We start from the raw sequence: 23,684 nt of genomic DNA on the forward strand, positions 1-23,684 counted from the left end.
GGAGTACAAACAACCACAGGGGGTCTGTGCCCATTTTCTTTCTGAGCAGAGTCATTATCTTGCAGAGAAGGATGCTAATAAGATGGATAAGCATCCCTCTCTCCACCACGCTTGTGATTTGGATGCTGGTAATTAGGCCCTTATTACATGCACACTGAGATAATGACCTGCGAGTGACTGGACACACTCAGCGCTCATCCTTCCTCTGATATTCTCCCTGTGTCCACACACACACACACACACACACACACACACACACACACTCCTCCACTGTCACCCCCTCTCCCCCTCTGTTTCTCTGCTACCTGTGGTGCCAGCTCTCCGTTGGTGATGATTTTAGCAATCAGGCTCCACTTTCTGTTGCTGGTGGCGTTGTGGATCATCTTCTTCCTCAGCAGCTCGCCCACAGACACGTACTGGAAGCCGTAGCGCTCTGCAATCTTCAAGCACTGTGTTCCTTTGCCGCTGCCAGGGCCACCTAGGCACAGAGAGAGAGAGAGAGAGAGAGAGAGAGAGAGAGAGAGAGAGAGAGAGAGAGAGAGAGAGAGCTGTTGATGTTTTGGGAGAGATTTTGTCGTGTGTGTGAAATGTGTCTGTGTGAGTGTGAAACATTATGTGTGTGGGTGTGTTAGCGTAGGCGCTAGTGTGTATTAGTGAGAGAAACCCAGACTATGTGAGACTTTGTGTGTGTGTGTGTGTGTGTGTGTGTGTCTGCTTGTGTTTGCCCATTTTTGTGACTGTGTGGTTGTCTCTGCATGACTGTGTGTTACTGCTTCTGTGTGTTTTGCAAATGTATGCAGGGGAGAAGGGCATGTGGGGGCGGGTTGGATGATGGGGGGGAGATGAGACAAAGGTATGTGTGAACCTCCTACATTTGCTAAGAAATCCTCTCTTTTTTTTTAAAGGATGTGCAGAGGAGCATCAACAGGAGAAGACAGCTCTTTGCTTTACACTGCATAGTTTATTAAACATCTTTATCTGTATAGGTCACGTTAGCCGTAACAACTGAATCTGACACATAAAAATATCATAATTCCTTCCTGCTTGTCTTTAAGTTGAAATTTTAGAAAGAATTTGCCCATAAGGAATCTAGTCATCATTTATGTCTTAATGGTGTGAGATAGGCACACTATACGAGCTGTCACTTCGTGAAAGGCATGACAAGTGTCTGTAAAAGCCATCTGACAACCTGAATGTTGCTTTGCTGTTAGACAACTGTGTTTCATTCCAGGATTTCAGGAGGAGATGCTACTGTTACCATAGAAATGTCAACCGCTCCAACCGCTCCTGGTTCAAAGCCAGGCCAGAGTGAAGTGAAATTAGTCGGAGAACAAGCTGTGTGGGTAATTTATTCCATCGTGGTGTTACTGTCAGAAATGATAAATTTTTTTAGGGATGAGGAGAAGATTACAAATCACTGGTCACTAATATATCATTTGGTCTATTGAATTCCGATGATGATCGTACTTCTGTATAAAGTATACTACAGGTATTCTGTCTCTGCATTCGTCTTAGAGTTGGGGTTAATAATCAGAAATTGGACAGGTTTGGATGGGATGAATTTAACATTTGGAAATGTTGAAGCTATGCCTGATCCACCAATCATTACTCAGCAATTAGTCAGGTATGCAGAGGTGTCATTGTAGGCACAGTTTGGACTTCTCTCTGAATTTCTTGTCTCTGCCTTTACACAACTACCTCCGTCTTTTTCCATGTGTATAACCAAGTACAAGACAATGAATAACGATGAGTGGGGACTGTCCACCTTTCTTCACCTTTAAAAAATTCATTGTGTGACACTACTTTTTATGACAGCAGGCTCGTTACCCCGCTGTGGAGGAACGACACATCATACGACCTAGTTCCTTTGAAGCATACTGAGGCCTTTAGAGATGAGGCTTAGTCTATTATTCATGGTTGCTTTGTTTGTTTGAACAGAAAAAGCATGTGAAACTCATTTAATATCAACTTTCTGTCAGCTGATAGTTGTTAGCAAAAGGCTGGTCAAATCTAGTGTTATTATTTAGTACTGCTGCTCAATACCAAAAAGGTTAAAGGGGAATTGAGGGTGCCACTCATAATTCTGTATAAACTTATTTCAACTTAAAAGGGATAGTTTCACAAATACGCCCAATTGCCTTCGAGAAGCTCAATACCACGCTCATGTTTTTGGAAGGGGGAAATGCTAGGCTTGGCTTTGTTCAAGGGCAACAAGTCAGCTTTAGAGGGCTTAGAGTCTTTATGCTAAGCTAAGCTAACCATCTCTTGGCTGTAGCTTAATGGACAGATGAGTGATTGATATCGATCTTCTCATCTAGCTCTCGGCAAGAGTAGATGCATTTCCCAAAATGTTGATCTGCTCCTTTAAAATATGTGCACAATCTAGCACACTGATGTTTTCAAAAAGGATAATTATTATAAGACTGTCATCTCCTACTTAGTTTGGCTCCAAGCTGAGATTTTGATTTTATTTCTATTTGTAAGGGACATATTTTTCATTGCTGACATTTTTACTTTTTCATAGGTGCAACGTATAATGTTAACAATGGCTCTGTTAAGTTTAAGTGTCCCGGTGAGCGTTGTGAGATGTGTGCAATATTGGGATGTTCGAACTGGAACACCGAAATGCAATTAGTCATGATATTAGGGACAAGACCCATAGATTTAAGAAAATATTCTTAGAAATTGTTGCAGTATAGAGAAAGAGAGAGATACCCTGACATTTATTTAGCAAATGTGCACTTTATCTTACATCTGAGTATTTCATAATGAACTTGTTATGACCCAGTCCCAGCTTCCTCCTGACCACACGTGTCTTTGTCAGTCTGTCTGTCTCTGCAAACCTGACAGACAAAACATTTGCCTCAATCCTCCAAAGAGATGACAGCTGCTGCCATCCTGTTTTCCCTTTAAAATAGGGCACAATGTGTTCACAAAGACGAGATAGGAACTGGCTTTGTGCTGCAAGGATAAAAAACTATCATCCACACTATGGACGGTGTGAACATCTCAGGTACACACCAAAAAGCAAAACACGCTGTAGCAGAAGGCTGTCAGAGAGGGGTTTTTAAGAGCTTTTTAACAGACATGGGAACCTTAAATAAACTATTTTCAAGAGGGTTTATAAATAGCAGTCTTTGTTGGTCCGGCTCAACCAGCATTACTCTTATAGAACAGCTGCCGAACTTAATTTATAGGATTAATGAATGCATTTGACAGGTTAATGCCCGCCCATCAATGAAATCAGATTAGGAGAGCGTGAGTGTCTAACACAGTGAGTGACATGCAAGAAGATCTCCCCCGCTGATATCAACAGAGCGAGGCGGAGCTACGTTCAAATACCAGGAAAAACACACTGTGTATATACAACACACACACACACACACACACACACACACACACACACACACACACACTTCCCGATTCGTAGATTCCCATCCAGGCTATTTATTTTTAGATAAGCGAGGCAAATATAAACTTCTGCTTTGTATTTTTGTTGACCCTTTTATATAAATGAATAAAGTTCTCATCAGAAGCATTACAGAGACACTGGTTACACTGTTTTGCCCTGTTTACTTATTGAAGGACCTTTACTTTGTCTCATCTAATGGAAAACATGAGTCAGCAGGAATCCAGATGAGTGCTTCAAACTGTAAATAGACTGTCTTTTATTTTGGCCTCAGTTTCTCCATTCTTGTGTTGTGTAAGGGCACTTCATATTTATAGTTGTAGTGTTTGTGTTTTCGTGTGTTGTGCTGGTCCTTTACCAATGACGAGGATGACTTTGGGCCGCGGTCTGGAGGGATCAAACACCTCGTACTCCTCTATGAGCTCCGCCGTCTCCGACAGGTCCGAGTCGCTCTCGATGGAAAACTGGCTGATGGGAGGGAGCCGGTCATACCGTCTGTAGGGAAAATTGGGACTGTCGGGCAACACTGTCACACACAGACACACACAAACACAAAGATATAGATGAGAACCACTTAGTCTGCTTTTGTCTTGAGTATTGAAATATTTACTTTCAAAGCCTTAAGTTCACAGTTAAATATCTAAGAAAGAAAGTGACTCATCCATGATCTACGAGTTTGTCAGACAAATCCTGCTGTAATTTTGTGCTGTCGATGACTTTATAGGTGCAGAAAAAAACAACAAGAAAGTAAAACTGTGATGAATTCAATGCTTCATTTACTTCAGTAATTATACTACTGTCTCTGGTGATGAAAGCATTGATTATAATGAATAACAAATAACTGTATTCCAAGGAAGCAGAGATGCTATACTTCACATAAAAAACCACAGTATTGTAAGGATGAGAATGCTATTGGTGATGCTATTCTATCACTGACAATATATGTACTGGAGATTCAGTCTGACGAGGACAGAGATGAGGTGAAACTGAACAAAACACACAAGAGCTTGTTAAGATCAGAACACACAGAAGGTTGCAAAAGCTAATGTTGCCCTACCTGCCTGAATCTAAAGGTTTGCTTTTACCCCTTAAACATTTCTAACACATTGAACAGTCACTGAGGCCGAGATAATAAGCGAAAAGCATCACACCCTTCCAGGAAACGTTTTGAAACATGACAGATCTGAGCTTCAGCTATCAGCCGAGAGGCGAATCGCAGGACACAGTAGTCTCTGATTAGGCTGCAGTTCCCAGCAGCTAAGCATCTGGCAAAGCCTGCATGCATTTTTAACAATATATTAAGAGAAGTGGGATGCACGTCTTGACTGTAAAGATTTTTCTTTTCTAAAAATCATCTCTTCATGTCGGCATGATTGTGTGGCGTCAGTGATAAGCCTGTAATCTAAAAGGTGAACATATTTGTACTCACACACACGTAACTCTGTTCTATTTTATTCTCATGGTAGTTCCTGTGTACGTTACTGCCTTGCTTCACACAAATCATCAAACAAAGAAGTAAATGTTTGACTCTAAAATAGACTTGAAAGAATGCAAATAGCTAATGTCATTAGCATAGGAGAGCCGTAGTTGAAGTCAACTTTCCTCTGCACATTCAAACTAAGTTTTGCATCTGCAGTCCTTCCCACATTGATTGGACCCAGTGGAAACCACAGCTGGAATAGATAACTGATGAATGGAGAGCATTTTTGGTCTCATGTGAATGATTAACCACACTGTCTTTTACTGTATGGTAACAGGCTGCCAACAAATCCACAAGTCAGTGAAGGCAGTACTGTTGTGTTCGAGGCTGAGATCTGCACACTGGGTTCTGTTTTTGAACATTGCAGGTTTGGAAGCAGCAGTGGATGCTTCAAAACAATGTAGCTGGTGTTTTGGACGTGTTGTGTTCGTGGGTGCTCTGGTATCCCAACAAAGGCTTCTGGCACAATTTGGAAACTAAAAGCATGTGCCAATGATGTAATGATGCACACAACTGCGCTTCAAACAGCAGAAAAAAGCCTCCTATCTCACCACGCTCTAAAAGTCTTTTACTACTAGTGTTTCCAAAAGTAGTTTTAACAGCGTTATCTACAACGGGGTTTGTGAGGGTACAATACAAAATGTCAACACACCCTTTCCTGTCGAAACAGGGAGCCGCTGTGGTCGCGGTTATGTAGTAGATGATGATGTACTGCTGCCAGTGCCCTAAAAAATAGAAGTCAAATGCCAAAAAATACATTTTGGCTCCTAGCAGACAGCCTTTTCTTTGCCCCTAATTAAAGAAGTAAACAGACAAATATGAACCAGACTTCCAATGAGTAGAATTAGAGAGAATGAGAGCCTGCAGGTCTTTAACAACAACCTAAAGAATATTTGGATTGGATTTAGTGACATCTAGTGGCGAAGTTACAGATTGCAATCTACCGAACACCACTCACGTTTGTATTTGGCGACCTGGGAATGAGAACAGAAACTCACAAAAACGTGAAAATCCCAATCTACAGCCAATGTTTGGTGTATTCTGGATTCAACGTGGTGGTCTCTAAGGAAGGCGACCAGCAAAACCATTTGATTTAACAGTAATGAAAACACAATAATTTTTATATTCAGGTGAGTATACACTAATGAAAACATACCTATGAATATTATATTCCATTTCTGCCAAAAGATCCTCCTAAATGTTACACACTGGACCGTTAACTCCCTAATTGTTTCAGCTCTAATGTGTTTCTACTACCCTGTACAATCAGCATTCACTGCTCACCATTTCTGAAGAGGGACCTGCGTGATTGGCCACCGTTGAGAGGGGGAAGGGACTTCTTCTCCTGGCCCACGAAGGTATCCCACCGCACCTTGTCTGGTCCACCAAGCTCCCTGGCTTTCTTCAGACAGCCCTCCAAGTAGTCGATGGGGTCGTCGGGCCGGTAGTACATCAAACCTGTCAGCAGGCTCTGGAGAAAAACAATGTTTGTTCTGCGATCACTACGTCTTTGTTATGAGGTGTTGTTCTGTGACAGTGTGGCGGCGGTGAACAGCTCGTCTTAATGAGGTGAAGTTTTGAAGCACATATCTGGTTGCCTTGGAGGGGCTCCACCGGGGGGACAGAACATCCCCATTTTTGTCAGAAAAAACCCATGAAATTGGACTCGGCCCGGCAAATAAACACAGAACTCTGATGACCTGTTACTGCCAAGGAAAAGAGCCAACCACTGTGATGAATGTGAGAACAGACTCCAAGCCAAAACACAAGTCAAGTGTATGTTTGTGTGACACTTGTCCCCCTCGACCCTGAGTGTTTCAAAACAATACCTTCCTCTGGGACTCCATCTCCACCCGTCCTCACTGACAGCTCCCTCCACCAGCAGCGGGAACACATAAAGCTTCTCCCAATGGAAAACAATTTGATGTGCTTATTTAGTTGATTGATAGTAAATACACCTTTATACGGGAGGCAATTGTAAGCAGTGAAATTACGCTGCAGTTTTGATGATGATGTGTCACTTCACTGCTCAATGTAATTTGAACAGGCTGTAAATAAACAAGCAGTGATTGCTTGCATACATTAGCTGCACTGCACTTTGGGATTGAGTCTAATTAAGTGGAAGGGCCAATTTGCTATCCCCTCAGGAGCACTAATGATACTTTATTATATTTATCTGTGCGTAATAGACAGTTTATGCAGGTTTATCGTACTTTATAGCATGTGTTACTTTTAATGGTATAATATTCCCATCATATTCCTGTATAGACTACATTAATCCTATCCTTCATTTCTAGACATCTTTTCATTCTTTACAGTATGTTTGTGCCTGCCTGCCACCAATATAGCACAAATATTCCTTTAGTTAAGTGCCATATGAGCATATTTTTGATTTATTTCTCGCACTATGTCACAGTATTCATTTCCATTTGTCATGATAAAGCAACGCAGTCTCCATTTGAGAACAGTATAGGCTGCCTCGCACCTCAATTAAAAGCAAATTATGCAAACGAGGGGACTGAAACGGTCTGTTTTGTGTAATTACAGCTTGACTAATGGTGATTACTATAAAAACACAGTTTTAGGAGGCAGTTTGTAAAATGATAAATCAGTAGGGTTTCCCATCTCATTCATCCACTGCTTTAATCAAGAAGTGCGCTTTCAGAGAGACGCGCACATTCGCTCCTCCATCAACCATAACAAGCTGTATTAGCCCACATATCAGGACTCTGACAGGCGATTTGCAAAGCCTCGCTGAATGAGACCAATCTGTAAGTGTATTGTGTAAAAAAAAAAGCACATTAACACAATACACACAGACACACACACAGACACACACCATCTCTCACCTCAAATAGTTGAGGTATCTCCCGCCGCGCAAGATACTCCTTGGCATCGTTGGTATTCATCTCCAGTCGGATTTCCTCTGAAATCACAACTTGTCCGGAGCGTTTATTTATTATATTTTTCTCCTTCAGATGTCTCAGTGCCGTAAGGTAATCTTTGGTGAACGACCGAGCTCCACACAGTTTATCCCCCTCAGTGCATTTTTGCCTCGTGTGTGGACTTTACAACTGGATTCCTGCGGGCGATGCCACCTCGCCACCCTCCTCCTCTGTGATGCGGATGCGTGGCTCGCGTCCGTCTTCCCTCCTACAGCGCTCCGCTTCCAGCACGCACTCACTCAGTGTTTGCCTCGACGTTGGCACAGAGGTTTACGCACTGTGCCAAGAAAAAAAAAAAAGAAAAAACGCACGCACCGCCTCTGTTCACAAGTTTACAGTCAGTCTGGAAACTTGGTGATGATGTTTTAATTGACAATGCACATTATAATTAGGATTCTCTATATGGGCTTTTAATGGGGTGTTTGGGTTAGGGTGTATATTTTGGTTTTCCTTATAAAGCAACCTTAACCATTTTGAAAATATAAACACAAGGTCCACTTGCTTTGTGCTTCAAAGGCTTTTAACCATGTCTCACAGCCTCGCTGTGCTTATTTTTATATCCCTTCTTTTCAACCCAGTGTTTTCAAGTACAAGAATGAACCTTCAACATTTTGGCACTATTTTAGGGTGTTTTTTCCCCCACAGAATAAAACTATAGAAAATAACTTTACCACAACCAAAACACAAGCAACCTAAAATATTTGACTAACCGAATCCCAGACTGAAACAATGAAATCCACCAGAGCCACTTAACATAGCTGGGTGTGTTTGGCTGCAGGTCATCACTTAACTGGCATAACAATGTATATCTTTAGTTTGGGTTATGCATGGAAACAGTTCAAAAGTTGAGTGGTTACATGATCTGGGCTTTTTTTAGGCAACATAGGCCCGTTTGATTTCCTGGTTTGTCCCACAGGATTTGATCCTAATAGGCCACTAATCCTCTTGACAACTGGACAGTTGACTTTGAGTCTCCTTGTTGGTTACATCACTGAACAACTTTAGATTAGTTCAGTGCCATTGTGTGTGTGTTAGAAAGCGAGGATCCCTCCATTTGAATAACGTTTCATACATGAATCAGTCACTGCAGAGGACAAAACAGCCTGACAGTACAACGCTAATTTATGGATTGAAAATGGAATAATGATTGGATTTGTGCGACTGAGATCTATTTCATATGAGAACTATGCTTTTTCATTTTCTAATGTAATGCATTTGGAGGACAGCATTAAACGATGAGCCCTGTGTAGGTAAAGGGAGCGATGCTGCAGGTCAAACAGCAACAGAAGGAGACGTTTGGATGATTAAACGGTTGGCAGACCAGTTAAGGCGCCTGCTGTGTGTCAAAACTGATTTTGATGCTGTGTTACCACCAGAGCTTCTGCATGCTGTGCTGTAATGTTACATTAGAATTGCATGAAGGATATGTTTTTTTCATAGCTTCACTTTACTGCAGGGCTCCCAAGGCTACTTCAGCAGTAATATGACGTGCATTTTGACATCTGCTGCCTGATATCACTGTCACTTCTCATTACAATGGCCTTGACCAGTTAGCTAGGGAGGGCATTTGAATAGGCTGTCAGCCTCATTTGATATCTGCTTTTTTTTTCTCTCTCATCAGTGTATGAAACCAAATAATTACTCTGAGACAAGTCGGCTGTGTACTTTAACCCGTATGTGTCTTACTTTGCCACATAATGCAAAACCACTCAAAGAACACCAAACCAATCATTGTAATAACACAATAAAAAAGTGTTAAATTGATTTTGGGTGACATGACTCGGGGCTGATGGTGACCTTGTAGGAATATAAAAACATTTAGTACAGTTGAAAGCTTCCTTCTCTTAATTTTAGCTTTGAAATCGATTTGTTCACTTCCGGACACATTCCTTATCTGTCCATTTAACGATAAGCCAATCACGTGCTGCATCATCTGCTAACCACATACAGCCTCTACTAGTAGTCTTGACTTGAGCACTGATCCAGTATTAAGGTAATTAAAACACTATTGTTTTAACCAATATCTCATATTTTTCCACATTTTCCACAAAAAAAAGAAAAAAAAGACAGGGATGAGATCAATTAATATGATTTACATTTGTACTATAATGATCCTCTCAACTACTTTAGAGTTTTGCATATTTATTTATTTACTTATTTTTTCTTTCTCTTACTTTACATTGCATTCATGTTGTTTATTGTATTTGTGCTTTGCATTTACCGTATGTGAATGTGTATGTGAGCTACAGTATAATTTATGGGCACTTTATGTATTGGAGGATATATAATTAGTATGATTATGTACATGAGTAGACCAAAATGATCTCCTGACCCATAATCCATTTTATTTTAAGTTTGAAAACAATAATTTCAATAATTTTAATTTTTTTTTTTTATTCCATTCACCTTCTCCATACCGCAGCTTTTATTTTGAAAGGTCCCCACACCGGAAGCTTTTCCTGGGCGGAGCCACCAGTTTCCAGTTCCTTGTTGCACACAGCTAACAGTGCTGCACAATGAAAATACTCACTTTATTGAGCTTATTTTCCACATACCTATTATCGAACAGCATTAACATCGAGGTGAGTGCAACTTATTATTTCCATGCAGCTTGAATATCCCGCCAATTGTCTTGTTTTATGTTGAATTTGAACGGAAATGTCGCTCCCACGTTAGCCTCCTGTGCTGTCATGCTAGCTGTTTTGGTGATGAAGTCAGGTTGCTTGCACGAGTCGAAACCAGATTAACAAAAAATACATAAATGCATAAATCTTCCTCTACTTTTAAGGATAATGCGGGGCAGTTCTTCAGCAGTGGCCATACTAACAACTGGGCTGTGCTGGTGAGTATTCATTGGTGTAACATCTTTGCTGAGTGCATGCTAATTCAGTTTTTCTACATTCATTTATCCCATTTGTGTTTATGTGTTTGATACTCAGGTGTGCACATCCAGATTCTGGTTCAACTACCGTCATGTGGCCAATACTCTGTCAGTCTACAGAAGTGTTAAGAGGCTGGGGATTCCTGACAGGTGACTGTGATACAACCTCTGTCCTCTTCAGATATCCAGTGCTGATATTAATCTATAGGCACAGAAAGCTGCTGAATAATCTATTTTTTTTGATGAGATGTTGATGTTTAGGAGCAGATATAAGCCTTTTCTCAAACATCAGATATTAACCAGTAAGGCTGCTGATCATTTGTACAATCACTACTGTTGTATATCGTCCGACTGTGTTTTTATATGAAGAGAAACATAGTTTATGATTCTGTGTGCACACTCGCACACGTCGTTGAGTGCACAACAATTCGAGTACAAGCATTACATGTCCGTCACATCTTCATCAAGCTCTTCTTTCATTATGCTTGCTTTATTTGGGTCACCCTGCTTTAAACAGGCTGCAGCTGTAGAAAGCCACAGGAAACGTGAGAGTGAGAGACAAATGGATTATATGTGGCGAAGATCCCTTGCCATACTTGAACTGGGGATGTTGAGGATACAGAAGGCGTTCCTCTCGGGCTACCAGGAAGCTCCTGTTAGGGTTGTCCTCAGCTAGAAGTACAAATATCTTCAGAGGCCTCTTCACCCTGGTTAGAACACAGTTTAAAAGAGCAGTGTGATTCTTATGAAGATTGATGATTGTTATTGCTTTTAAAGCACATACTGGTGAAATGCTACTGCTTTGTCATTAATTGGTCAAATTATTTCTGTGCAAGGGCGCCCGGTTAGCTCAGTGGTTAGAGCTGGCGACCCATGTACCGAGGCTGAGTCCTTGCTGCAGAAATCGATTCGAATCCGACCTGCGGCCCTTTGCTGCATGTCGTCTCCTCTCTTACTCCCCTTTCTTGTCTATCTTCAGCTGCATCTATCAAATAAAGGCAATAAAAGGCCAAAAAAATAAAATAAAAATATTTCTGACTTGACTTGAGCAAGATACTGAACCCCCAAATTGCTCCTTGTGTGTGTGTGTGTGTGTGTGTGTGTGTGTGTGGAAGAAACAAATGTAGGCCACTTTGTACAAAAGTGTCTGCAATATGACTGCAATGTAAAGTACCTCAACCTCACACTAATGGTATTTAACTACATAACATAGCACTCCAACATGTTGTTGACAACACAAACACTTTTTTTTTTTCTCTTTTTCAAGCCACATAGTTCTCATGCTGGCTGACGACATGGCTTGTAACCACAGAAACCCCAAACCCGCCACAGTGTTTAGCCACAAGAACATGGAGCTGAATGTGTACGGTGACGATGTGGAGGTGGACTACCGAGGATATGAGGTTGGTTCACATCGCAGTCAGGCAGTTACACACACACAACTATAAAAATGTCTTTCTTAGTAGGTCAGTTAATCTTTTTACAATGTGTTTAAATTGTGTAAAAAACACAGTTCAGTACATTTTCCAGGTGACGGTATTTTGATGGCTGATCAAAATTATGACATTTTCTTGGAAGCAAAGTAAATTCTTACCGCACTGGTTACATTTTGAACCAGCATGTCTGCTTTTAAATGTTAGGAACAGTCAGCTTCTCCTGGTCTCCGAGCTGCTGCTAACGTCGATCATTTATCCAATTAAAATATATAGTTAAAAATAACCAAGATCTACAAAATTGTATCGTAATAATGTGGCTTAAGACTGGATAAAGAGTCAAGTTATGGCAGACAACAACAACATATGCACAAAGAGAATTTGACTCCATTGACAGGTGACTGGTAAAACACGCCTTTACCTGAATAAAATTATCTCTGAGTTTGAATATTGTTGGAAACATTTGGGATGATGTAAGTGAACAATTCAACTAAATATATAACATAGATCTCGTGTTTTTTGTGTGTTTTTTAATATGTAAATGTTACATATTATATCCTTAAAGGAAAGGACTGGTAAAAGGGTGTGTAAGACAACAAAATAAAATGTTTTACCTGCTTTATAAAAACTATACATATAACATCAGATATTATGCAGGTGCAGGAGGGGAGTGGAGGGGGCTAAGGTCGACACTGTTTGTCCAGTGTTTGCTCTGTGTGTTGAGCAGGAAATGACTTGATATCCAATGCATTCTCAAATAGAGGAGCACCCACGTGTTTTGTTTGTTATGGCAAAGCAGAGCCTCACTGGTGTATCCACTCTTTATCACTGTTTGTTTTTGATTATTTACTTCTCTTTGTGCTGGTCTTTTAAATATGAATAAACGCAGCACTGCCAAATCCATGTTTGCTGTGAAACAGTAATCACATGCAAGAAAAGCTGACAAAGGAGAAAAATAAGAAAAGAATACAATGAGTAATCGACTTTCACAGTTTAATTAAAAGATAAGTAGAGCAGTTACCTTGTTTTGACCCTACTGATGCAGATGAAAAGTTTAGTTTGTGAGATGGGTTATTGTTTTGACTGGTGAAATTATGTTTTTTGACAGTCCCAGTCTCACTGTTTTATTAGACTTCTGTCTATCAGGGCTGCACAATACGGTAAAAAACATCACGTTGCAAATTATTTTGACAGATTATGTGGGAATAATAACTTGGATAATATTTTAGTTAATTGTGCAGCCCTACTGTCTATGTGCTTTTAGTAAGAAGATGTACATTGTATAATTTATCCCTTCCAGTCCATGCTAGGTTATGAAAACCTGTTTTGTGTCCTGTCAATGTTTCAGGTAACAGTTGAGAACTTCCTGCGTGTTCTGACTGGGAGGCTCCCGCCCAGCACTCCTCGCTCAAAACGCCTCCTCTCTGATGACCGGAGCAACATCCTCATATACCTGACAGGTAACTAAAGGTCAAATCTACACTCACATACTCCACTTACACTCTTATACTTCATTAGTGTGCAATGTTCAGTGCTAGGAGATATTTTAGGGATGAAGCATTGCAATTTATTTTGTGTGTGTATGAACTTTTCCTACAGTATCTATTTTTCTCTAAAGATTAATGTGTCATTATTCACTTTTATGAAGACAGCAGAGCTGGTCTTTGTTTTATGTGAGGTCTCCCACCTCCACTATAAAACACTGCAGGAAATGCTACATAGTAAGAGCAAGAAACAGTGACAGTATGGCACTACTTAGACTTATTTGCATTTTGGGGTACTCGTATAGTATCTAAAGGCGGCTCAAGGTTGTCTGTGTTTGGTAAGTCCTGTTTACGAATGAGAAAAAACTCCTCAAAACAATCAAGTTGGCTCAGAAGATAATTCCAGTGCTGTTGTTGATTCTGCTTATTGGTCTGATTCTGTATCGATACTCCTATTGATTCCTGGTCAATTTTCTGTGTGTAGAAAAAAAAAAAAGGAGGCGTACGCAGGTTTTCTGTTTTATCATCTCTGAATCTGAACACAGTGTAGAAGCAGAGCAGAATAAAAGGCTGTAGTCTGAGAGCTAACCGTAGCAACAGTCTTATCTGTCATCATGTAAAATGGATGGAAAGAAAGAATATTTGTAGAGCAATTGTTTCCCTTTCAGGTTTTATTAGTCAAATAAAAAATCTACTCAACCTGTTTCCAGCAGCAGAGACGCCATTGTGTGACATCATTGTTTTGCAATGTGCAACTGTCAGAAAAACCCCCTGGCATTGATAAAGGAGCTGATAAGCTTTGAGGTTCACGATTCCAATGGACTGGACAATTTCAATCTGGTTCTCAATTCCTGACTGTTTCAACAAAGTGAACGCCAAAAGGCCCAAAAAATTATGCTGCATTTTTATATATATATATATTGTGTTTTTGTCAGAGCATATTTTCTGCAGTACTTTGGTGCTTTATCGTGTCTTGCGAGTCATGTGTCAGTCTTGTGATCTGTTTTAAAGATATATATAGTTTAAAACGATCTATTTTTTTCAAACACTTATTTAATCTCATTCATCTGTGGTTGAATGGAGCCACAGTCCTCTGTGCTGTAGCAGAGTTTCAGTTGTTTCTACCAAACAGTGTGAACAGCTGCCAGCCAGTCCTTCTCATGTTTCATCTGGCAATTTTCCATTCTATATCATATTTTTGCATTATGAATCATTATGAATTAATATAATGTGATGATATTGATAAAACGTGTCTCTCTAACAGGCCATGGCGGGAACGGCTTTCTGAAGTTCCAGGACTCTGAGGAGATTAGTAATGTGGAACTGGCCGATGCTTTTGAGCAGATGTGGCAGAAAAGAAGGTAAATAAACTGGAAAATGATATAGGGATAAGATGGAAAAGGGTCTTTTGAAGTGACATCAAATACTGTGTCTTTCTCCTACTGTGAGTCCACTTCCCTGTTTTCCCATGAGGGCCAATTAGCTGTGCAGCATGTCAAAAAACATTAAATAGCATGAAACGTAGCAACCTATGCGTACAAAACATCTTCCGGTGGAACTTCTCTGGACAAGATGGTCTGTTAATGGAACACAAGGATTCAGGGAAATAGAAAATACACTGTTTTGATGGCACAGAATTGCCCTTCGCTCATACACTACCCAGTGATGCGGTAGTGATGTATACTCAAGGTGTGGTCAGTACACAGTGAAATAGCTGTTTGATGTGGCTACAAGTGCAAAAGCACACACCTTAGTGTTACTACAAACCTTCAACCAGAAGATGTCGGTGAAAAAAGCTTTTTGGGATGAATGATGATGCCACAGGGGCCTTAACACACATGAACAACAGGGCTGAAAACGAATGTGACGAGAGCAGTGAGGAGGAACCAAAACAGTAAAGTTGCCGGCTGAAAAACAAAAAACAATGAGCTGAAAGACTCTGAAATGCTGCATGGAGCTGCGGGGAATTACAGAATATGTGGATAATCTCTATAGGTTCACTATGAGGGAGCCCTTTCAAATGTCATTTGATCCATTCTCAATATAAACATATTGATTATAACAGCTTTGTATAAAGTATTTAACAGAATTCTGAAACTACCTTGAACGTTTCCATAGATGCTCTGTGAAACTAACATAACACATCATATGCCACTGTAACAGCAGGGGAATAACTGCTATACATATATTAACACAACCTCTTATGAAGGACAGACACTTCTATAAACTCTTTTATAAAGGGAATCCGTTGCCTTTTCAGTTGCTGCTGTGCTTAAATTGTGAATCGCAAGACACTAAATGAGCAAAAGGGGCTTTCTGCTACCAGCGTCTCTATTGTCCTCCAAACCTATCAATAGAGAGTGTCTGGGTTACAGTCAGTTACCCCAGGCTGCTAGATAAAAGCTTAGTAACGCCAGCCTTGATGCTGATGTGATAATTGCAGGCTTGAACTGCCAAATTAGAGTCACCATAGAGACTTGGCCAGGTCCCTTCCTCGTCCCCAAACCGCCGCAATTCAGTCGACTGGATATGAAAATCTTATCATGTTTACTTAAACAGAAGAAAAAAAGTTTAGGTGAAATTTCTCTTTATTAGACGGAGGAAGGGAGGAAGAGAGGGAGAAAACTGTGCGTGGGTGTTTTTAGAGGGACTGAATGAAGCTGTTCTTGGTCGCCATGGCAACTGCAATATGAAAGATGGTTAAAAGGTTTGTGTGACACCAGGTTTTATTGGAATAAATGGACGAGTGATATGCCAGCTGTGTCTTCTCTCGTTGTTCAAGAATGTACACGATCTTGTGTGTGTGTGTGTGTGTGTGTGTGTGTGTGTGTGTGTGTGTGTGTGTGTGTGTGTGTGTGTGTGTGTGTGTGTTGTGTGTGTGTTGTGTTTTTTTGTTTTTTGTGTGTGTGTGTGTCTGTGTGTGTGTCTCCAGGTACAATGAGCTGCTCTTCATCATTGACACCTGTCAGGGCGCCTCCATGTATGAGAGGTTCTACTCTCCAAACCTCATGGCTTTGGCCAGCAGTCAAGTTGGAGAGGACTCTCTGTCGGTGAGTCACCTGCCCTCATATCAGGGAGATAAATTAAAAATCATCAATCAGTTTTCTAATAAGCGCTGTGGTTTTGATAGCACATTGCAGCTGAAGACAAAGCTATGTTCATACTTACTCACCCCATAATACAAATTCTCCTTATATCCATGTATAAAGGATATTTATTGGATTTGGGGAAAACAATGAAACAATGAAGCTGAACACCTGCTTAATATCGTAAGCTAAGCAGCCAAACAGCATTACGTTGAAGCCAAATATCAGTGTGATTTTTCTTTATTATACTAATAAAACCAGGACTGACTAGCTCTACACTGGCATGCAAGACAAGGCTGCTCTTCTGTTTATTATCTTTTTGCCTGGGACAGCTAGCTTCAGTCTCAGTCTTTTATCATAAAGCTTTCTTGTTTTAAAAAACGACTCAGCTGGAAACATTAAAAACTCATCAGTAAGCAGCCGGTAAATTGCTGGTCAACAGCTAGAAATTAGAAGCTTTCTCCTATCCCTGTCTTACTATTCCCTATGTATTGGACACTCAATTGTTTGCTCAACAGTGAGCAGTAAACCTAAATGGGCTGCATTTTGGAGTCTTTTTGGGGTATTTTTCCCTGGCTGCTGGAGCAAGGACTCAGTTTTGGTACATTTACACACAATATTACACCAAATTACATTATACAAATGACGATTTTGATATTTTTATTTTCTTTCGTTTCCCCAACTGCATACTTGTCCACTGGTCCCACAGGACACATTAAAACTGAAACCTGATGTGCTTTTGACATCTGTATCCTCTCCACACTACAGAATGACACCCCAGTCACATGTCATTAGATACTTACACTCTCACTGATTAGGGGTGAAGTGAAAGTGGAATAGTTTATAGAGAAGTTGTCAAAATATTTTTGACTTCATTACCCAGCAATTAGTGTTGGTGCTATTTATTTCATCCTGACAACATCTCTGAATACAAAATGAGCCCAGTTCTTCAGCTCTGTGTCTGTAAAGCATAAGACATTAACACCACTGTAGTTTAAGGTGATGGTAGTCATGCATTATGGCGCCCTGCCACCACTAGTCACTAATTTAGTTCCTCCCATAAACTCAAAACAAGTGCAGTTACAATGATTAACATCTTACGTTGGTCATTTATTAATTTGGCTGTCAATCACAAAGCCAGACTTTCAGTGGAATTATTTGAGAGAGATGACTTGTTTTGATAATCCAAAGAAAACCATTTCCAGTGTGTCCAGTGTCTAAAAACAGGGGGGGATGCCACTAAAACACCTGTGCTGATGAATATTTAATATTCTTATTATTATTATTTTTGTCCTCCTGTTTCTAGCACCAGCCAGATTTGGCCATAGGAGTCCATTTGATGGACCGTTACACCTTCTACCTGCTGGAGTTCCTGGAGGACATCCACCCTGCAAGCAAAACCAACATGAATGACCTGGTAAGGATGTGTGTGTGCTTATGTGCACACCTCCAGAGAGTGCTAGTGCTTATTTTCACTGACAATTGTTATTTATATTAATAGATTCATTGTATAGTCTCTAAAATGTCAGAAAATAGTAAAAATTGTTATTAGAGTTTAAATGCTACTAAATCCTACAGACTGGTTCTTTAAAGCTCCAATTTGGTAAAATAGTGATGAAACAACAGTTCTGATCATTGTTAATCATATCAGTTATTTATAAAAGCACAAAAATGCTAAACATTCACTGGATCCAGCTTCTCAAATGAGTTGATTCTTGCAGGTTTTATACTGAGTATTTATTAGCACTAGCTTGATAAGTATTAATCAGTTAACCCCAAACATATTGTTAGATTAATTGTTGTAAAATAGATGTTAGTTGGAGCTCAAGAATACAACAGATATTCATGCAGGAAACTTTATTTGTGACCTTTGGATTGTGCTAGAGTGGCTCAGTTCCTGTGAAAGCATTTGGGGTTTGGTACCTATAGTAGTGAGACAGTATCTGTCCTGCACTGTCGTCATCATCTGTCTGGTGTGTAGTACACAGTTTCTGGTCCTAAAAGAGACAGATAAAAGTCACACAGGACTCTGCACTTGAAGCAGAATGTCTGATACTGTGTTAAGTCTGTTGGCCTTTGACACATGACGGTGGTGATGGTGAGTACATGCTGCTCCAGGCGGTAGCTCAATCTCAGCAGCACCTCCCGTTTCATCTTTTACACTCCTGCAGAGATCCACTGTAGCTCCAGGGACCACTCCTCATCCCAACCACCCACCCTGCTTCACCAGGAGTTACACTCAGAATACTGCAAATCCTTGTTCTGCCACTCAGTCTGAGCTCAATCAATGCACTCTGACTAAAGCTTATTATTCTTTCCAATTTTCCTGTTTCTGAAGATGCATTCTTTGTTCTTGTGCTATTTTGTGGAATTAAGGATCAATACTATGGATTCCCCGGACGAGCTCACCAAGTTTTCTTTTTTTTTCTTTCTTAAATCCAGTCTGTAAAGCCTTGCCCTTTGATGGAACAGAAATTGCCTCCCCCTTCCCAACAAAGTCCTCCACCAATCCTGTGTTTTTCAAGTCCCTTTTTGGCTGATCGAGATAACGTTCCCTTTTGGGTTTAATGATTTTATTTTATTTTCATTGGTGAATCACACACGTAAGAGGATTAACCCACAAGTGGTAACATACCAGGCACAGAAAGATTTGTAATTGACGATGACGTGCACAAATGTCAGGCTCTGTGCGTCTAATCTCCACACACTGTCACATAGTTTAACACCTCCCACTGCAGCTTTAGCCATGTTGGATGCAGCTGGTTGCTAGCTGGAGCTCGCTGTCTGTGGCATGAAAAGTCTGAAACAGTGTCTGAGTATTAAACTCTTCTGTTTCATGTAATTATTTTAGCTGAAGCTCCTGACACCACCATTAGTAGATATTTATATTATTCACACAATACCATACTATACATACCATATGCCTCTATGGCACTAAACTGCATATTACTAATACACTGCTTGTGTTTTTTTCTGCTTCCCCAGTTCAAAGTATGTCCCAAGAGTCAGTGTGTGTCCACTCCGGGCCACCGTACTGACCTTTTTCTGAGGGACCCAGGAAGTGTCCTCATCACAGATTTCTTTGGTAGTGTCCGCAAAGTTGAGATCACCATGGAAACCATCAACTTGACCGACCCCATCAAGCAAGTGGAGCAGAGGTAAGCTGAGTGTATTTGTTTGTTGTTATTTTAATTTCTTACATCACAGTAACTAAAATATATAAATCCATCATAAAGTGTTTTTTTCAGTCTTTTTTGTTTAAGTAAAGTTGCCGAGCTTAATTAGGACGCAATGCTTACTTTTCAATACGATACATGTACAAAAGCACCTTTGATAAGCCAATAAGTGTCTTCTCCAAGGTCTGAAAACCTGACTTACGGTAGACTACTAAAGATAGACTGACCTTTTCATCAAAGGAACAGTCTGCTCGCTTTATAAATCAGTTTCTACCTTTTTAAATATCTTTTAAAAACCTTCTCTTTTAATGTTTTTTACTTTACTATTTATTTCTATATTAGGGAAGAAATGAAAAACATAATGACATTATAATGCACTGCAAAATCATAATAATGCATAGAATAAGTCTAATCCTGTTACATTTATCTCTATACTGAAGTCATTTCTGAGGTGGATTAGCGACAACCTGGATGTAAAAACCTTAATTGAGGTCAGCTTCTCTTTGTTTTAATTGAAGGGCTGCAGGGCGTATTCGTTTTATGTTTGGTTCCCAACTAACTGGACTTCGATTTCTATTTAGAACATCTCACATTAGTGATATTGATTTCTCTTGTAATGATGTGTTGAGTGGCCTGTTTCTGGGAGATGTCGCTATGACTACCCGGTAGTCCTGGGCAGTAAATCGAGATTGTGGATTGATAGCGAGGCTGCCCAATAACACGATTGTTTGAGGTAATAATATAACTATTTAGATATTATTTACTGCTATTTATAATCCGTACCACCACTTAATGCTCTGTTTCACAGGAGAGTGGAGATCATAATCGGCCTTTTTACTTGTCTGGCTTCAGGCTATAATTCAGTAACTTTTCATAAGTGGCATTAAGGAAGCAGCAGTGTTTCTAATGGATTATCTGTGGCGCCACCCTGTGGTGAATCTTTGACAATGCATCCAAGTCAAATTAAGTATGTTCTCTCATTGCATCAGGTTGATAAATACTGTGACTAATACATTTGGCCACTAGATGGCTGTAGAGAGCTGTCAAACAGGATCTGCTCAGCATCCTCTGTAACTGGTGACATATTGTTTGCCTTCTCATATTAGCCCGTTCCCAGACACACTAATCCCATAATAAGCACAATCAACAGAGTTTCAGGAAACACACAGCTAATGCACCAAAATACTAACAGCCCTCCACATATTGACCGAGTAAGGAATAGATTGTGGTGCTGTTCAAACAGACGTGATGGAAATTAAAACTTTATTCATGATTACACTCCTCCCCACTTCTAATAATTTCATTAAGCTAGGATTTAATTGTACCACTGGGAGGTATTATAGTGAAAGAATCTAATGTGGTTGGCTGCTAATTAGTAATTAGAGGCAATTGCCACACCGATTTTAGTCATCGGCTGTTTTGGCCTCTGGCTAGTTAGTCATTTCACACAACTTCCCCTATTACTTTATTATTGATTAGGGCCAACACACTAGGTCTGCTGATCCCCAATGCAACACAGAAACACACCACCAGTGTTATCGAGCTGGCTGTTGCCCTAAATCAGTCCTAGAGAGAGGCTTTCTATCTCCAATTCTGATGTAAGAAACCAGCAATCCCCTCATTCATTTGATGTTTAATGGAGCTACGTTTACTGATGCAGCAAGGCACGAGTAGCGACTTTCTACTTTCAAGAATGATAGAAAACTATTTTGTGAAAGTTCAAAGTTATTAGGGAGGCTAACGACACCTTCTGTCTTTTTGTGTGTCGTTAGCGCTAAGAGCTGGATGAGATTAATATTACATGGTGATGTGGGTAATAGAATATTTGCTGTGCTTATAACATTGTACATTGAGAGGGGATTGGAAAACAAGGATATTCTGAAGGAAAACCATGACCATTGACCTCATCACCAGAGTGCTTATCAAATAATGTCATTTAATGTTAATATTTATTGTGAGAAAAATCTAAGAATGTGACAGTCTTGCCGGTGTTAATGTGTGCAGTGCACTTGTCATAATAGCAGTCAGGCTATATATATATATATATATATATATACACAAAAGCAGTTTAGCCACGGCCGAGTCACCTGTAAATAAATTAAAATAGCCCGTTTGACACTCTTACAGGGTCGTGTAATGTTTTTTCCCTTCATCATATGAGTTGACTGAATGTTGTTGTCAACAAGCTGGCATCTGTTGAGTTAGGAAAAATGTTTTCTTCATTCAGCCAAAAAATCTATCTCTATGCACAAAAAGGCAGAAATATAATATAATATAAGTGTCTCTGGGCTTAAATTAAAAACAGGAAGTGTGCCAAAAATACGATAATTTATGTGGGCTGTAATTATTACTGAACTATGGGATGAAACTTAACACACTCTAGATGAGAATAAAATCACTTACCAGTAGCGATGAAATAATTACTTATTGGATTCGTCAATCCACAGAAAATTAACCTTCGATCGAATCATCCTGTAAGTCATTTTTCAAGAAAAAATACCAAACACTCACATGTGAGGATTCACTGCTTCTCTGTGTCGTATATGATAGTAAGCTGAATATGTTTGGGTTTAAGAGTGTTGATTGAAACAAGCAATTTCCATTTGCCACCTTAGGTTCTAATTATAATTTACACTTTATCTTTTTCACAATCAGTTAAATGAGAAAATAATCAGCAGATTATTAGTTTCGTTACTGATAATCTGTTGATTATAATTGTTAGTTGCAGCCGTGTTTACAGTATTCATCCTACTTAACTTAGAGTAATAAATCAAAAGATCATCACCCAAAAAAAAGAAGAAAAGAATTCACTGAGAGATGACAGACAGGATCTTTATGAGAACCCTGTCTGGACACCACTGGTATAAATTTACCAGTGCTATTAGTTTACTTAATAATAGCGTTTCATAAGACCTGAAAATGGGTTGTAGTGAGCCCTGTGTGTTTGCACAGAGAAAAGATCACAGATGTCCTCTGAAACAAGCTGTTATTAAAGATAGTGCTGCTTTAATCCACTTTTGTCAGCTCATTCGGCCACTCAGACAAGTGGAGGAGGATATTTAGAGGAGATGGGTACATATGTGTTCAAATGTGTAACGCCTGTCTCTTTGTCATTCTCTTGCTCTCATGCCACTCTTATGCTCTCTTCTCCTCTCAGCTGTTTCTAAACGGCAGTTTTTCCTCAGAAGAGGCTCTTCCATTAAGTGAATTGCTCTTGATGGAGAGGACATTTTAATGGACCCCCTCAGTCCTCTCCATTATACATAGGCTTAACAGACTAATGACATTGTCTGGTTTCTCACTTCCAGCCATAGGTGCTTGTTGACCAAAACATGTCTTCATTCGGGTTACAAGACTCCCACGATAGTAACAACTATTAAATTAAAAGCTGAAATAATGTGCCATTGAGTTGTACAGTAAATTTAATCTAATTTGTGACCTGCAGCGCTGGATAGAGTCTACAAAAACTACTTTGGCTATTAGTAGAGCAGATGTTAAAAGGAAATTTGTTTGACCTAAAGATGGCAGCTGGAGACAGCAGTGATACCAGAGCTGGAGGTGGGGAAGGTGGGGAGGGGCAGTCACATCCATTAGAATCAGCTAAGTGGATTGAAAAATCCTCTCCAAAAATCTCTTTATGGAAAATAAAGTGGAAAGTGGTTTGAATTGAATTAGAGCTCATCTCTTGTGCTAAGTGAAAAAGGGTGCAATCGACGGTGAGATGTCGGTGCTCTCAGTGACTTGTTTCCAGTGGCTGAAAGAGCTCGGAGCGCATAGAGGGCTCAGTGGG

At 40.0% G+C, this 23,684-nt stretch overlaps 2 protein-coding genes across 2 annotated transcripts in view; one reads left to right on the forward strand and one right to left on the reverse strand.

The window, feature by feature from the left end:
- The window catches only part of ak5 (adenylate kinase 5), an 80,914-nt gene extending 72,834 nt beyond the window's left edge, over positions 1-8,080 (reverse strand). The window contains exons 1-4 of the mRNA XM_051422303.1: positions 7,739-8,080; positions 6,174-6,360; positions 3,768-3,935; positions 306-478 (exon numbers count right to left, since the gene is read on the reverse strand). Coding sequence (XP_051278263.1) covers positions 306-478; positions 3,768-3,935; positions 6,174-6,360; positions 7,739-7,798 — 588 coding nt within the window. The 5' untranslated portion in view covers positions 7,799-8,080. The remainder of the gene's footprint in view (positions 1-305; positions 479-3,767; positions 3,936-6,173; positions 6,361-7,738) is intronic.
- Positions 8,081-10,267: 2,187 nt separating this feature from the next.
- pigk (phosphatidylinositol glycan anchor biosynthesis, class K) overlaps positions 10,268-23,684 on the forward strand; it is a 32,368-nt gene continuing 18,951 nt past the window's right edge. Inside the window, exons 1-9 of the mRNA XM_051423033.1 lie at positions 10,268-10,416; positions 10,623-10,676; positions 10,774-10,865; positions 11,983-12,118; positions 13,497-13,608; positions 14,897-14,993; positions 16,565-16,682; positions 18,025-18,135; positions 19,704-19,876. Coding sequence (XP_051278993.1) covers positions 10,351-10,416; positions 10,623-10,676; positions 10,774-10,865; positions 11,983-12,118; positions 13,497-13,608; positions 14,897-14,993; positions 16,565-16,682; positions 18,025-18,135; positions 19,704-19,876 — 959 coding nt within the window. The 5' untranslated portion in view covers positions 10,268-10,350. The remainder of the gene's footprint in view (positions 10,417-10,622; positions 10,677-10,773; positions 10,866-11,982; positions 12,119-13,496; positions 13,609-14,896; positions 14,994-16,564; positions 16,683-18,024; positions 18,136-19,703; positions 19,877-23,684) is intronic.

Source organism: Dicentrarchus labrax, unplaced genomic scaffold (assembly GCF_905237075.1).
Source record: "Dicentrarchus labrax unplaced genomic scaffold, dlabrax2021, whole genome shotgun sequence".
In the NCBI taxonomy this organism is placed as follows: domain Eukaryota; kingdom Metazoa; phylum Chordata; class Actinopteri; family Moronidae; genus Dicentrarchus; species Dicentrarchus labrax.